The sequence below is a fragment of the Ovis canadensis genome, chromosome 3 (genome assembly GCF_042477335.2).
Source record: "Ovis canadensis isolate MfBH-ARS-UI-01 breed Bighorn chromosome 3, ARS-UI_OviCan_v2, whole genome shotgun sequence".
Lineage (NCBI taxonomy): Eukaryota > Metazoa > Chordata > Mammalia > Artiodactyla > Bovidae > Ovis > Ovis canadensis.
The window spans coordinates 200,190,266-200,206,675 of NC_091247.1; the positions used below are offsets into that span (position 1 = coordinate 200,190,266).

The window sequence follows — 16,410 nt, forward strand, 5'->3', positions numbered from 1 at the left end:
GGTTGGTGCTTTGTTTGTCCTCTAAATAACTTACCTTTATTTCACAAATTGCTTCTTTATCTTTTTATTCTACATTTTCACTGATTTTTAAAATATCTACTCTTCTTTAGATTCTATTTCCACATGAAGTGAAGTTGCTCAGTCATTTCTGACTCTTTGCGACCCCGTGGACTGTAGTCTACTATGCTCCTCCGTCCATGGGATTTTCCAGGTGAGAGTACTGGAGTGGGTTGTCATTTATAGGTCATTACAAATATTGAGAAGAGTTCCCTGTACTATACAATAGGTTCTTATTAGTTATCTAAAGTAGGTGTGTATTGGTCAATCCCAGTCTTCCAGGCCATCCCTCACCCTCCCATTCCCCTTTACCCCTTGGTAACCATAAGTTGTTTCTAAGTCTATGACTCTATTTCTGTCTTATAAAAAGGTTCATTTGTACTTTTTTTTTTTAAAGATTCCACATATAAGTGGTATCATATGATATTTGTCTTTCTCTGTCTGCTTTACTTCACTCAGTGTGAATCTCTAGGTCCATCCATATTGCTGCAAGTGGCATTATTTATTTTTTTCCAAATGTATCTTCTTCATCATGGATTTAGGTTTGGGGGCATTGACTTCTTTCAATTTTATCCAATGTATAGTTTAACTACAGTCTTACATTATTTTGCTTCCTCGAAGACTTTTCTTATATTCTTATCTCCATTGACTTTTCCCCCTAGAATCTGTATTTATGTTTAATAAATGAAATTGAATTAAAGGTTAATATTTATTCTGGATTCTTGGATCCTGAAGTAGACCAAATAATCTGTTGTATATCTGTTAATGTTCCTTTCCTTCACTGTACATGTCACATATAAATATAAAATTATCTTTTAATTTTATAATTTTATAAAATTTTATAATTTAATCTTGTTAATGTTCTTCTTCCCCTTTAAAGTGTAACCTCCGTGAGGTAGTGTCCTTCTTTGTTTATTTTACAGTTATATCTCATTTTAGCTATCAGTTTCTTGACATTCAATAATTGTTGAAGAAGTAAATATTCAAGATACTGCCTTTATTTTCATGCAATGTTTTAAAAAGCAGCTCTGTAATTTTCTCTCTTTATTTTTTAATGAGACAAGGTCCCATTAGACCTGTCATATAGTAACCTTGCCTGTGGGTGATTTTTCCAAATTTCTGCTTTTTTGATTAATGAATCTTTCTTAGGTCTACAGTTTGACAACAGGTTAATATCTATAACTTCCAATGTAATCCTCAGATTCTAGCAAGCATTCACTTCGTGTGTCTTTGGTATACTCAGGGATATCGTCTCCTATCATTTGGTTTGTTTTTTTTGTGTCTCTTTATCAAGAGTTCTATGTAAATTTTTAAAAATAATTTGTTTATTTATTTTTGGTTGTGCTTAGTCTTCGTTGCTGCACAGGCTTTTCTCTGGTTATGGAGAGTGGGGGCTATTCTCTGGGTGCGGTGTGCAGGCTTCTCGTTGCCATGGCTTCTCTTGTTATGGAGCGTGGGTTCAGGGTGCACAGGCTTCAGTAGTTGTGGCACGTGGGCTCAGTAGTTGCAGCTCCTGGGCTCTAGAGCACAGGCCCAGTTAGTTGTGGCATAGGCGCTTCGTTGCTCCACTGCATATTAAATCTTCCTGGATCAGGGGTAGAACCTGTGTCTCCTGCATTAGCAGGCGGATTCTTTACCACTGAGCCACGAGGGGAGCCCTATGTGGACTTTTCAAAAGGGGAGGTCCAGGCTTGTACCACAATGTTTAGAATCAGAATCTTGGGTGGGTGTATGATTGTGATTTCTTTATTTTACTTTACAATACTGTATTGGTTTTGCCATACATTGACATGAATCCACCACGGGTGTACATGCGTTCCCAAACATGAACCCCCCTCCCACTTCCCTCCCCATAACATCTCTCTGGGTCATCCCCGTGCACCAGCCCCAAGCTAAAAACATGTTTCACAGGTGATTTTAATGACCTCTTTTTTTCATTTTAGCCTGAGAATAAAAACTACAGTTTTTAGCTTTCGTTATAAAAAGCTGTCATCACTAGCAAATGCAGTGTTCAGATATTTGTTCTCATTCACTCCGCTTCTTGTCCAACCTGTGGAGGTGTGAAAGATGTCTCTTTATGCGCTAAACACAAACACAAAAAGCCAGGCAATTTTGGGACAGTTGGTAAAGGATTCAGTGCAGACTCCATTTCTTATAGAGAGCACACAAACAAAGTGAAGACACACCTTTAAGTGGGCTTTGCTTTCTCAAGTTAATGTCAGTGTCTCTTAATCTACTTCCATGGACCTGAAGAAAACTTAATACAGCCTGTAATATGCTGACAACTGCAACTTGCAAATTTTTGATTAGCGTCAGTAGTATTTTAATAAGAGGTTGGAAGAATATGCATCAGGGGTTGTGTGATAGTCAAACACAATTTCAAATAATAAAATAATAAGGTCTGAGAAGTATATGACTTAATTCACAAATGACAGATGTCATAATAGCATAAGCCCTCCATTATAATAGACTTTAGGTTTGAATAAGATGGTCCGAACTGGTTTATTTGTAAGGTATCAGGCTTTTCTCCATATTTAGACTATTAATTTCTCTCTTTCTTTTTCACCTATACCTATTTTCTAGTCATTGGTTTTATTGTACTACAATCATCTGAACAAATATTTTTTTTCTGTTACATATTAATTATAACTTTCACTTTAAATTTGTATGGATCATGCATTCTAATCTTAACCACAAATGCATAATCATATGTTAACAACGAGTACTCTCATTTTTTCCCCTTTGGTTTTAGCTCCATCATTATTACAGAATGTGGAAATTGTCAGGGAAAAGACCAGGAACTACTCAAAAATAACATCCTACTCAATTAATACAATGTTAGTTGAAAACACAGCAGCAGTAAAAGAATTTTTTCTCCCCTAAATATGTGTTTCATGGTCCACTTTGACATCATTAATTAATGGTCCTGAGTTTGCTTCATTCACGGCTTTTGTTTCATTTTCTGATGCCTTAATATCTTTCCCTTGGTATTTTTTCTTCATAGCAAAAATCAGTACAACAAACAAAACAAGGGCTGGGAATTTTAAGCCTGTAGTCAAGCCAAAGAAAGTATGTCTGCAAAAAGAGAAAAAAGAATCCATGTATAAAACACTTCACATTGTTGCTATCAGTATGCAGAAGACCTTAAAAAATGACGCTTGAAATCTTAGGTAGAAATACTGAAGTAGCGATTCCAGTGATTCTTTTGATAGGAGCAGAAGAAGCCTGTGATTATTTTTAAAGGATGTTAACCACAGAAACCAAGGTTGGTTCAAGATCTGCCCAAGTGCTATCCATAAAGTAAAGGTGTTGGAATGTTTAACTTTCTCAAAGACTGCTTAGCTCATGTGTAATGAGAACAGATTTTAAAGGAAATGAAGTGACTGTGAGATAATCAAATTGAATCCATTTAGATTGAACCAGGAGCCTATGTGTACCTTATGGGCTTATGGTCCACAAGATCCTTGTAGTCTACTGAACATTCTTTACAACAACCACATCAAATTACCTAGCATACATGATCTATTGCTGTGATTTTCAACTGGTTGACCATTAGAATCACCTGAGGAGATTTTAAAACTATGATTCCTCAGGCCATACCCCCCAGACCAATTAAATCAAAATTGCTGAAGATAGGACACATACATTAGCATTTTGAGGGGATACCCTGGTGGTCCAGTGGTTGGGATTCTGTACTTTCACTGCTGAGGGTGTGGGTTCAATCCCTGTTTGGGGAGCTAAGACCCTAGCAAGCTGTGTGGTACAGCCAGAAAAAAAAAAAGAAAAAAGAAAGAAATTAGTACTTTTAAAAGCTCCTCAGGTGATTATAATGAGCAAGAAAAATTGATGACCACTGACCTGGTAGGTTAGGAAGCTCTTGTCTCATAAATTTGTTAACTAAATGTTGACAAACTTTATGCAAAAGATACTTTGAACAGTTATTAGGTTTAACTGAAAGTGAATGGAATCAATTCTATAACTTTGAGCTATTTATAAAGTTTATTACATGGTGGCTATAGTTATTAATACTGTTACTACACTGAAAATGATATTCTTTAGGAATTAACAGAGTCAAAGGAAAAAAAATAATGAAGCATATTTACAACAACTTACCCATATAACAAGGAATTATATATCCTGCAAGACCCTTGCTTCCCATAGTTGTTGATGGACCACTTCATGCAAGCTCTATCAATCAGAGCTCCGAAATATATAGGAGCTGGAATTCCTCCTGTAACATCAGATGAGAAGATGTCAATGGAGGAGAATGTTTCAAAGGAAACAGTGACATTCCACATTGATACATTTTGAATTATGTAGAAGTTGAAAATTTTGGAGGATTCAAAAGACGCTTACTCCTTGGAAGAAAAGTTATGACCAACCTAGATAGTATATTCAAAAACAGAGACATTACTTTGCCGACTAAGGTCCGTCTCGTCAAGGCTATGGTTTTTCCTGTGGTCATGTATGGATGTGAGAGTTGGACTGTGAAGAAGGCTGAGCACTGAAGAACTGATGTTTTTGAACTGTGGTGTTGGAAAACACTGAGTCCCTTGGACTGCAAGGAGATCCAACCAGTCCATTCTGAAGGAGATCAGCCCTGGGATTTCTTTGGAAGGAATGATGCTGAGGCTGAAACTCCAGTACTTTGGCCACCTCATGTGAAGAGTTGACTCATTGGAAAAGACTCTGATGCTGGGAGGGATTGGGGGCAGGAGGAGAAGGGGATGACAGAGGATGAGATGTCTGGATGGCATCACTGACTCAATGGACGTGAGTCTGAGTGAACTGCGGGAGTTGGTGATGGACAGGAAGGCCTGGTGAGCTGCGATTCATGGGTTTGCAAAGAGTCGGACACGACTGAGTGACTGAACTGAACTGAACTGAACTCATCCATTGATTTGGTCTAACTCTACTTAAGAATCAAGATTACGGGGACTTTCCTGGTGCTCCAGTGGTTAGGACTTTGCCTTCCAATGCAAGGTGTGAGGGTTTGATCCCTAATCAGGGAGCTAAGATTTCACATGCGTTGTGGTCAAAAATTAAAACATAAAGTAAGAGAGATATTGTAATAAATTCAATAAAAACTTACAAAAAAGCACAGTTATTTTTTAAAAAAGATTCAAAATTATTAGGAATCTCCAAAGCTCAAATCACATACAATAGCAAAGGCATCTTTTATCTACCTTTACCATGCCAACACACATAGGGAAAAAACGAGATTACATGTCTTTACACTGTTCTTCTTCTAATACCAATTAACTTAAGCCTGGTTGGCAAAAAGCAGAAAACTGTCAGTAAAACACAGAAGTTATGTTGGTCATATGTAATTTTTTTCTTAGGCAAGGACAGCTGAAATAGAAAGAGTAGAGATATAACTTCACAAGGAAAGTAAAAAACTCTGCTCAAATGCAAAGACAGATTTTTCAACTCAATTTTTAAGCAAAAGTTAAGGTGAATGCCAGGTTTTACCAGTGGGTCAATGGTAAAGAATGCACCTGCCAATGCAGGAGATGCAGTTTCAATCCCTGGGTCTAGAAGATCCCCTGGAGAAGGACATGGCAACCCACCCTAGTATTCTTGCTTGGGAAATCCCATGGACAGAGGAGCCTGCCAGGCTACAGTCCAATGGGGTCACAAAAAGAGTTGGATATGACTTAGCAATTAAATAGTAAACAACAACAAGGCTCCTGGTTGTGCTTAGTTCTTGCCTTAGGGCTCCACTCCCATCATCTTGGAGTCATTAGAGCTCACAATCATGCATTTTTCCCTCTATTAATTGTGTTCATTTTTAATACCTCTTGAAGCAGCCTGGGCTGTCCAAATTATAGACTCTGGTGCTGAATGTTGTTTCTGTTAATGTTCTGATCATAATGATGTCAAAGTCTTCAGTGGTCTGTCACCTAACCTAGTTTTTACCTGTAGTGTATGGTCTTGCAGTTTTCAAGGCTTTTCAGGAACACTTTTGTTGTCTTATAACAAAGTGCCCATCTGCTCTTGTTGTTATTGTTTAGTCACTAAACATGTCTGACTCTTTTGCAACCCCATGGACTGTACTCTGCCAGGCTCCTCTGTCCAGGGATTTCCCAGGCAAGAATACTGGAGTGGGTTGCCATTTCCTTCTCCAGGGGATCTTTCCAACCAAGGGACTGAACCCATGTCTCCCATCTTGGCAGGCAGATCTTTACCACTGAGCCACTTGTGAAGTCCATCTACGCTTACTGCTATTTTAATAAACTCTGAGACTGACCCCTAGTTCTAAGCATTGGTAATGTGACCAAAATTTTAGAGATATGCTGATTTTCAACTTCTATATTATTACATAAAAATGATAGTGATTCATAGTTTACACTTTTGGAAATTCCATTTACTTATGAAGTGAAGTGAAATGAATGTCACTCAGTCGTGTCTGACTCTCTGCAACCTCATGGACTATAGAGTCCATGGAATTCTCCAGGCCAGAATACTGGAGTGGGGAGCCTCTCCCTTCTCCAGGGGATCTTCCCAATCCAGGATCAAACCCAGGTCTCCCGCATTGCAGGCAGATTCTTTATCAACTGAGCCACAAGGGAAGCACATTTACTTATAGTCAGTCGCAATTTGAGACTTAAAATGAGAAGCCTCAGAATGTCAAGAAACTGGTGTCCGAGACAAATATACCTGATGAAAATTGGTACCGAGAAACCAGGATTAGGAATTCTCAGGTTTTCACAATTCAAAGCCACCCTTTAATAAAGTAAAAATAAAAATTAAAAACAAACAAACAAACAAAACCACCCTTTGTAAAATGAAAAATCAATTCAGTTCAGTCGCTCAGTCATGTCCGATTCTTTGTGATCCTATGGACTGCAGCATGCCAGGCCTGCCTGTTCATCGCCAGCTCCCAGAGTTTACTCAAACTAATGTCCATTGAGTCAGTGATGCCATCCAATCATCTCATCATCTGTCATCCCCTTCTCCTCCTGCCTTCAATCTTTCCCAGCATCAGGGTCTTTTCCAATGAGCCAATTCTTCACATCAGGTGGCCAAAGTATTGGAATTTCAGCTTCATCATTAGTCCTTCCAATGAATATTCAGGACTGATTTCCTTTAGGATGGACTGGTTGGATCTCCTTGCAGTCCAAGGGACTCTCAAGAGGCTTCTCCAACACCACAGTTCAAAAGCATCAATTCTTCAGCACTCAGCTTTCTTTATAGTCCAACTCTCACATCCATACATGACTACTGGAAAAACCATGGCCTTGACTAAATGGAAATTTGTTGGCGAAGTAATATCTCTGCTTTTAAACATGCTGTCTAGGTTGGTCATAACTTTTCCTCCAAGGAGCAAGTGTCTTTTAATTTCATGGCTGCAGTCACCATCTGCAGTAATTTTGGAGCCCAAGAAAATAAAGTCTGTCACTGTTTCCACTATTTCCCCATCTATTTCCCATGAAGTGATGGGACCAGATCCCATGATCTTAGTTTTCTGAATGTTGAGTTTTAAGCCAACTTTTTCACTCTCCTCTTTGATTTTCATCAAGAGCTTCTTTAGTTCTTCTTCGCTTCCTGCCATAAGGGTGGTGTCATCTACATATCGGAGGTTATTGATATTTCCCCCTGCAGTCTTGATTCCAGCTTCTGTTTCATCCAGCCCAGTGTTTCTCATGATGTACTCTACATATAAGTTAAATAAGCAGGGTGACAATATACAGCCTTGATATAGTTCATTCCCTATTTGGAACCAGTCTGTTGTTCCATGTCCAATTCTAACTGTTGCTTCCTGACCTGCATACAGGTTTCTCAAGAGGCAGGTAAGGTGGTCTGGTATTCCCATCTCTTTAAGAAAAATATATGCCAACAATTTATTTCCCCGATTTAATAAAGTCACAGAATCTTTCAGTGTCTGATGTACACCCTGGAATTGTTTTACAGATATCATACCTGCTCCCAAAAGGAAAAGCAAAATCTTGGAGTTGGTTTTGGGACATGAGTCTGCCTTCTCCCCAGATTGCTGGGTTTTTTTGATTAAAGCAACTTTCCTTTCTATCAACACTTGTCTCTGGAGTTTTGACTGGAGTATTGACTTTTGAGCAGGCAGCAGCCAAACCTGAGTTCAATTAACATCCATTCCCTTTTGCATTTTAAATTTCTAATAAAGGTTAGCTGCTTCTGCTTTACAGAACTAGTCAATGGGACTGTGAAGTTCTGCATTTGTTGTTTGGCATGATCTGTGGGCCTTTGGAGCTGTTTTGAGCATTAAACCCCTCAGTGTATAGGGACAGCCCTCCACTCTGCATATGGGAAGAAATATCCCTACATCTTAAGTTAAAAATCTTTGGAGACCACTGATTCTTGTTTTAGAAAGGATATAATTCAAGTGCAATGATGCCTTATTCTTACAGATTGATTTTACACAAAATTGACAATCAGATTTTCTTTTAGGTCATTTAGTTCTCCTTCATCTCATTATTTTTCATTTACCACAAAGATACAAATAATTTTTACTTATACCTTAAAAAAACTTTCTTACAATTAGAAATCAATTACATTTTAGTCTTTGACATGAAAAATTGTATCTGGAATTTATCATCTACATATTTATCATACCTAGTGTTCGAATAGTTAGTGAATGGAAACCCATGGCAAGTGATTTCAGTTCAGGTTCGACATTTCTGAAATAAGATAAAGGCAAAGAAACGTTAAACATCCCTAAAATACCAAACTGAGTTAATATTAAAGCATTTTTCAGTGTTTTTCTTTATGATTGAATAAAAACCTTGAAGCGAAGCATTGACATTATTTAAAGTTATATTTTCAGTTATCTTAGAAGGCAAATATCTGAATGATATTAATAGTTATTATTACTTTACTTATTCAGTGTGTTACAAGTTCAAGACAGTTTTACAAACATTTTCATGTTTTATCTTTAGGAAATTCTGAGAGAGTAGTTGAAATAGAATTATGATATCTATGAAGACAATAATTTCATGTAATCTATTTAGTTGACATAGGCCATATGAGAAAGCAAATATGTTCATGCAGGTTTTTAGACTGAGTAGAATTCTTTTTTGTACCTTCTTTATATCATTGCTGTTAACAGAAAAGTTAACTAATATGTTTCATAGACAACAAAATATAACCAGGAAGATCAAAAAAGTTATCTATATTCTAGTGTCTAGTGTATTTAAATGTCATTTTAAAGATAGTAAGTACATGTTTATCCTCTCTTAAAAATGAACTCAGTCTAGCATTTAGAAAGTTCTTTCCACAATTCCATTTTTCTATGTTCAGTTAACTAATGACATGACCATCTCTGATATGGTGAGCAATTAAGGCTCAAAAAATCTGTTTTTACCAAAATATTGATTTAACTGATACAAAGGCTTATTTTTTTTCTTGGTTTGAATGACTGTATTCATTCAGAGATAAGCTTCGTCATTCAACAAACCTTTGTCAAGTGCCTCCTATGAGATTCTATGCTAGTCTTCGTTCTTGATAATAAAGAGATAAATCATGTTTCATAGTAAATAGATAACTTTGTTATTGTTTAGTCAGTAAGTCATGTCTGACACTTTGCAACTCCCTTGACTGTAGCCCACCAGACTTCTCTGACTTGAGATTTCCCAGGCAAGAATACTGGAGTGGGTTACCATTTCCTTCACCAGGGGATTTTCCGGACCCAGGGACTGAACCCATATCTCCTGCATTGGCAGGTAGGTTCTTTACCACTGAGCCACCAGTGAAGTCCAACTAGATGCCTTTGGTAAGTCATTTAGCCTCTCTTAGCCCTAGTTTCCTTATTTTTTCAGTAGACTTATCTTGTATGTTATGAGGATCCAATATAGTGAGCTAGCCCTCCAATCTTCCATTTTCTTTACACAAAATTGTCTGTTAAGTCTTTTAGGAGTGCTACTGTTGAGTGAGATTCTCAAAAATATCCAAGAAAGCTTATAAAAATAAACAATATAAAAATTAAATTAAGCACAGCATAATAAAAATTAAACACAGCAGAGTTATTTATTAAAAGAGAAAATGAATTGAAAGGGGGTTTTGTCTGCTTTTTCAAAAGACCAGGACACTTCCAATTAGCTGAACTGAGGACCCACAACAATATACTTGAGGGCAGTGAAGCCATGCTAGCACATAGAGGATCTAATGTTATTCAAGGAGGTGGTTTCTTCCCTGAGGACACAGGCATGAGGGAACCAGCAGTGACAGTTAACTAGTGCATTTAGCTGTCTCTCTTGAATACCAGAATTTTTAAAAAGGGCTTTTGGAAAGAGAGAGAATGCAGTTTGCTCTTGGTTGAACTCTCTGTAACAAGTGCCTGAAGTGTTTACTTTTCATTGCTGTTAGTTTCTTAAAGGGTGCTTTTGGCATGCATGCCAGATGCAATCGAGGCAAAACAGATATTTGTTATCAACTTGTATTTTTACCCAAGGAATGGGATAGTGGGCAGGAGAATTGAGGGGACTTGGAGATTGAGATAGTATCTTCCTGCAAGGGGGCATGAAATCTTAGCCAGCTCTGTGGAATGATAGATTTACGTGTTACAGTGACACACACACACACAATAATGATCACAGACATTCCTACATTCTCATGCACACACACTCACAGACCCCCATGCTCACACTTACACCCATGTTCTCATGCATAAACACATCATTGTCATGTAAAATATTGTTCACTGCAGTGTGCGTCCTACATCAATCTGTATGGGAACAGGTACTTTATGTATTTTATTCACCATGGATTATTCCTCATCAAAGTGGTTTAAATATTTGCCTGATCAATGAAGAAAGGAATAAATTCTGCTCATATATGTTTTTTTTTCTCTATGAGGGTATTTGAGAGACTAGGTCAAAAGCCATTCTTTTGGCTGGGATTAAAAACTGGAATCTCATAGACTGTTTATATTAGTTTGTCTGCCTGGTTCCCACATTTTAAAAAATGAAATAAATAGGTGATTCACTCTGATAAGCATCTTAAAATTAGAAGTTCTTTTAGAATCACAACAGGATTCTTCCACATTGAGGCAGTTGTCAATCAGTCTCTGTCTTAAAATTCTTATTAAGAGAAGAAATTTTATAGTGGAGATCAAATTTTGTAGATTTTGTAGTGGAAGAATCCAAGGCAAAATTATTAATAACCATGGCAGTGAAGTAGCTCAGTAATTCTAAGAAAATACACTCAGAAAATTTAAGTGTAACAAAATCTGAATTTGATTTCCAAATATATTATGGAAAAATATTTACATTATTAGGTATGTTTATTGGCTAATATACATAAGTGAAGTTGCTCAGTCATCTCCAACTCTTTGTTACCCCGTGGACTGTAGCCCACCAGGCTCTTCTGTCCAAGGGATTCTCCAGGCAAGAACACTGGAGTGGGTTGCCATTTCCTTCTCCAGGGGATCTTCCCGACCCAGGGATCGAACCCGGGTCTCCTGCATTGCAGGCAGAAGTTTTACCCTCTGAGCCACCAGGGAAGCCAAACCCCCTTTAAGAAGTCATACTCACTTAAAAATCAGCATGATATTTGAGGTGCTTCCTAATGCAGCAGAAAAAAGGGTAAGTATTTGCACTACTATGTAAATATAAAATTTTCTTCTACAGTCATCACTTTTCGGGCATTCACCCAACTTCATCGAGTTATTTTTGCTCTGGAAACCATTCTCTTCCACACAACTACAGTTATGAAACACCTAAAAAATAGTTTTTGAAATATTACAGAATATATTTGCAAAATATGACTGGGCTATAAATATATTCCTTTATATTTAAAGACATCTCACTCATTTAAGCTAAAATATTTACAGTTTTAAAGAAAACATTCTAACAATGTTAAGTATTGAAAGGCATAATAGTTTTCTGAATTCCTTTATAGATAAAAAATATTTTATTAATTTTCAATCATCCTTAAATTAAAAATTAGGAAAAAGTATAAAAAAGTAATGTCTAGAACTCTGTAAATAATTTTCTTATTAATATGAAAGTTTAGAATATTTCTCTAATACTCACTTTTATTTTCTATAGCACACTTACTCTCTTTAGCAATTTCTATGATGTGGGACGATCCCTGGGTAGGGACTGTTAGGGAATCCAGAAAATATGGTAGTTTGGGAGGAGCCAAACCCAGGACTAAGTCCACCCACCAGAACGTAGCAGAGGTCAAGGCAAAAGGAACCAGGCAGAGACGCTAGAATTATGCTTTGGCCAGCAAAGACACTGATTGCATAGTGACAGATTATAGGATAAATAATGCCATTACCCAAGAGGTTCAGCACAGCAAAATACCCTAAAAGTTAGGGCTCAGCAGGAGAAAATTTACGAACAAATGATTTTAGAGACTTACTTTAGCAGGCAATTTATGTGGCTAGATGGCTTTAATAAATTCTTGTCTGAGTCTAAGCTAAACCAGCGTTTAAGGGAAGTTTGAACCCGTTAATGCCAAAGACAAAATACTGAGGGAGGAACTGAGGAAGAATTTGAATCCATACTTATTTGATGACCGAGTTTTACCTTTTTACTAAGTATAGTATGGAGAAGCTCTTTATATAGCAAGCCCATTGGTCAATAAAACCAAACTTAGGTACAAAGAACATTGTTTTGAATGATTAAGAAGGGATGAAGTATTACTAAGAATTTGGCAAAAGACCCTCCCCAGTGGTCCCCAAATGGTAAAATCATTGCTAGTTTTAAGATGTTTTCATAGAAGACAGAGCTCTCTTTAGGATTCTAACATCATGTCACTTCCAGCCCTTCACGCATGGACATGGTATATATTAAAAGGGGGCACTCTTAGTGAAAGGCACTATAGCCATAAATATGAGATGTGGTTTTTTTTTTTTTTAATGTACAGTCTTTGGGGAATTTCTGTGCAAATTTATGTTTCAGCTTCAAGGAACCTAGGTTCTTCAAAGTCCTTGGTGCCATTCATTTATGCAATTAGCATGACTATGAGCAAGAAAAATGATGGGAAAAGTTTGAAAAGCAAAGACAAAAGGATGTGATAGAGAGCAATGATCACATTGGATGATATTGCAAACACTGGTGATAGGAAAAAGGCCCAGGAAATGAGATATTCAGTGGATTGGAAGTGGAATGGATAACACCATGGATGAGGCCCAGCTGTTGGAAGTTACTTAGAGGATTGGGAAGAACTCATAATTTGCATGGAAGGGGATATTTTTAGTGAAGAAGGCAGTGGCATTCCTATGGGAGATGTTAGCAATAGGTAAGCAGAATATTGTTACCTTGAATAGGAGAAGTGCCAGTTTTGAAAAAAAAAATCAAAATTAGAAGTCAAAAATTGGACAGTCAAGAGAGTTGCTGCTGCTGCTAAGTCACTTCAGTTGTGTCTGACTCTGTCCAACCCCACAGACGGCAGCCCACCAGGCTCCCCCATCCGTGGGTTTCTCCAAGCAAGAACACTGGAGTGGGTTGCCATTTCCTTCTCCAATGCATGAAAGTGAAAAGTGAAAGTGAAGTCGCTCAGTTGTGTCCAACTCTTAGCGACCCCATGGACTGCAGCCTACCAGGCTCCTCCATCCATGGGATTTTCCAGGCAAGAGTACTGGAGTGGGGTGCCATTGCTTTCTCTGCCCAGGGAAACTAGTAGAGGGACAACACCACCTCACCACACTTCAATTTCTTGGGAAGTCAAAGGATATTGAGCTTAGAGATAAGCTGTCTATAATCTATATGCAAGACAGCACATAAATGGCTGTTCATCTAGCTTGACAAGGGATTGGCTCAAGACTTCCGCTTAGCATCTGAAGGGTCGAGTACCTCCAACCTAATGGAAATCATATCGTTTGGTCAAATGAAGTGCTTCTTAAAGATCTAAGTGTTCTTAAATTTCAAAAGGCCATAGTCTTATAAACATAAGAAGAAAAAGTGGGAGTATTCTCCTGAGAATTCAAGCCAAGAAAAACCTGTTGTGTCTCAGGCAGGATTTTATGTGAGGCTTTGTTTACATATTACAGCCACCACAATGACAAGCAATAAGGGGAATCTTTTTCTATCTCTTTACTGGGGACCTTAGTTGTAAAAACATCTGGCACGTCATTATCAAAGTTGAGTAAGTTCCATCAAATCTGCAGCTTTGATTAAGGAGAAGAAAGTAAAAACTAATACTCACAATAGACTTTTTGCTCCCAGTTGAAGATGTGCACCCTGCTAAACAAGGTGATATGTAAGTTATTCCATTGCTCCCACAGAGTGGTTCCCATTGAGTTGGGTCACAATTGCAGTCTGAGTTGCAATAAGAAAGTGGTACATTTACATGCGATGCCACTGGATTATTTCTGGAAATATATGGTAGACATTATTAGAGGGAGAAGAGAGAAAGAAGGGGAAAGAGGAAAGAAAGATGAGGAGGAGAAAAAGAGAAGGAAAGGCAAAGGAGAGAGGAAGAGGAGAGGAGGAGTAATGGAAAGTGTTGTCTTTAAATTAGAGAAATTTTGCTTTTGCTTTTCCAAAATGACAAAGTTTATTTTTGGTGCTTATTAACTTTCTCACCTTTTATTGCTACCCAGACACTATTTATTATGCAGAAAAAATAAAACATAAAAAAGAGACCAAAGAGGGTAGGTCTTTACAAGGCTATTAAAAATTTACTTTAAAAAATCACTTTGTTTTTCTGAAAATGATTCTGTTTAGTAGTGTCATGGCATTAGGCTAAGGTTCTTTGCAGCTCACTGTAAAGTCCCATGAATCTGTGATGTTACTCAACTACTTTGAATTTTAAAATCTATACTTTAACTGCAGAAGAAAATAATTCAACATGGACAAAGGAGAATACTTAAGGATCAATTTTTTAAAATCAAGAGCAATATAATCAATTGAGAGAGACTAGAAAAGCTTCATAAGAAACTACAACAAATTTTATAATAATTTACTGTAAAACATAGTTGTGTTTATGAAATATAATCATGGCTATATTTATAAAACAAACTATTTGCACAGTTAATTTTCTGACTACAGATTTTTTTAAAAAATCTTGTTTTTGGTAAAAATTTTGGTAAATTATCTTCGAATGAGAAAATAATTTTCACAAAGGAAGAAAAAGGTAGACTCAGAAATTCTGTAATCAATAATTTTACTAAAAGCATCTAATGTCTAATCCTGCTTGGAGACATATAACAGATGGGGAGTAATTTAGCATAATGATTAATAACCCAGTCCAGACATTTCAATTAGACAGTCCTGCATTCCCATTAGGTCTGCCACCTCATAACAATGTGACTTCACTTTCTAAAATCAGTTTTGTCATTTGTAAGTCATAAATTGTTATTGAAATTTGTTTTGGAAAAGTATTAGTTTAGCTGTTCTCAAACTTTCTGTTCTCAGCAGTGTTTTCACTCTTGAAAAGTATTGAGGATCCTAAAGGTTTTTTCTTCAAGTGGGTTCTATTTAGTGATATATATATATATATCACATATATATACACTACTAGAGATTAATAGCAGTAAAAAATTAATACACGAGAATGCACGAGTGCATACATCCTTAGCCATCAGACTGATATTATTGTTGCATATCTTGTAGCCTTAGAAAATATCACTATACATTCACTGGAAACTCTGTTCAGCACTCTGTAATATCCTAAATGGGAGAAGAATTTTGAAAAGAATAAATACATGTATAGGCCTAGCTGAATCACTTTGCTGTACACCTGAAACTAACACAACATTGTTGATCAAGCGTACTCCAATATAAGATTAAAGAAAAGAAAATATCGCTAGATACTCATGAGAAAAATGAAAAAGGAAAACACTATCTTGTATTAGTATAAAAATAGTTTAGAATTTGTTGGCCCTCTGATAAAGTCTATAGGTTCTCAGACCACATTCTGAGAACCTCTGCGCTAAGTCATACTTTAAAAATTTACCCCAATGACTAACATTTCATAAATGCTGCATATATACATTCTGTTAATACTCATCACTAGAGGATGAGTTTCATGAGGGCACTGATATATCCTGTAAATCTTGATCTTTAAGGAGGCACTTGGTGTAATTTTACTGAATTAAAAGTCACATAGAAGTCTGGATGCCTTCTTTGACTAGACAGCACTGTTATTGTACTGTTTTCAGGGAATTGACTTTAGGTTAAAACCTATATACTTGTGATATGTGAAGTAGCATCATCTGGAGTCACTGATTGTTTTCAAACAAGTCAAAGTTTCTCCAGGTCTCAACTAGAAAAGGAAGAGGATACAAGAGGGTTAAGGTGAGGTGAAGTTGCTCAGTCGTGTCCCACTCTTTGCGACCCCGTGGACTGTAACCTACTAGGCTTCTCCATCCATGGGATTCTCCAGGCAAGAATATTGGAGTGGATTGCTGTTTCCTTCTCCAGGGGATCT

The 16,410-nt window shown here is 37.0% G+C and overlaps 1 protein-coding gene across 1 annotated transcript in view; it reads right to left on the reverse strand.

Annotated features, from left to right (window-relative positions):
• Positions 1-1,781: 1,781 nt before the first annotated feature.
• LOC138437732 (solute carrier organic anion transporter family member 1B3-like) overlaps positions 1,782-16,410 on the reverse strand; it is an 85,275-nt gene continuing 70,646 nt past the window's right edge. The window contains exons 12-16 of the mRNA XM_069585565.1: positions 14,185-14,350; positions 11,562-11,746; positions 8,647-8,711; positions 4,171-4,288; positions 1,782-3,132 (exon numbers count right to left, since the gene is read on the reverse strand). Coding sequence (XP_069441666.1) covers positions 2,937-3,132; positions 4,171-4,288; positions 8,647-8,711; positions 11,562-11,746; positions 14,185-14,350 — 730 coding nt within the window. The 3' untranslated portion in view covers positions 1,782-2,936. The remainder of the gene's footprint in view (positions 3,133-4,170; positions 4,289-8,646; positions 8,712-11,561; positions 11,747-14,184; positions 14,351-16,410) is intronic.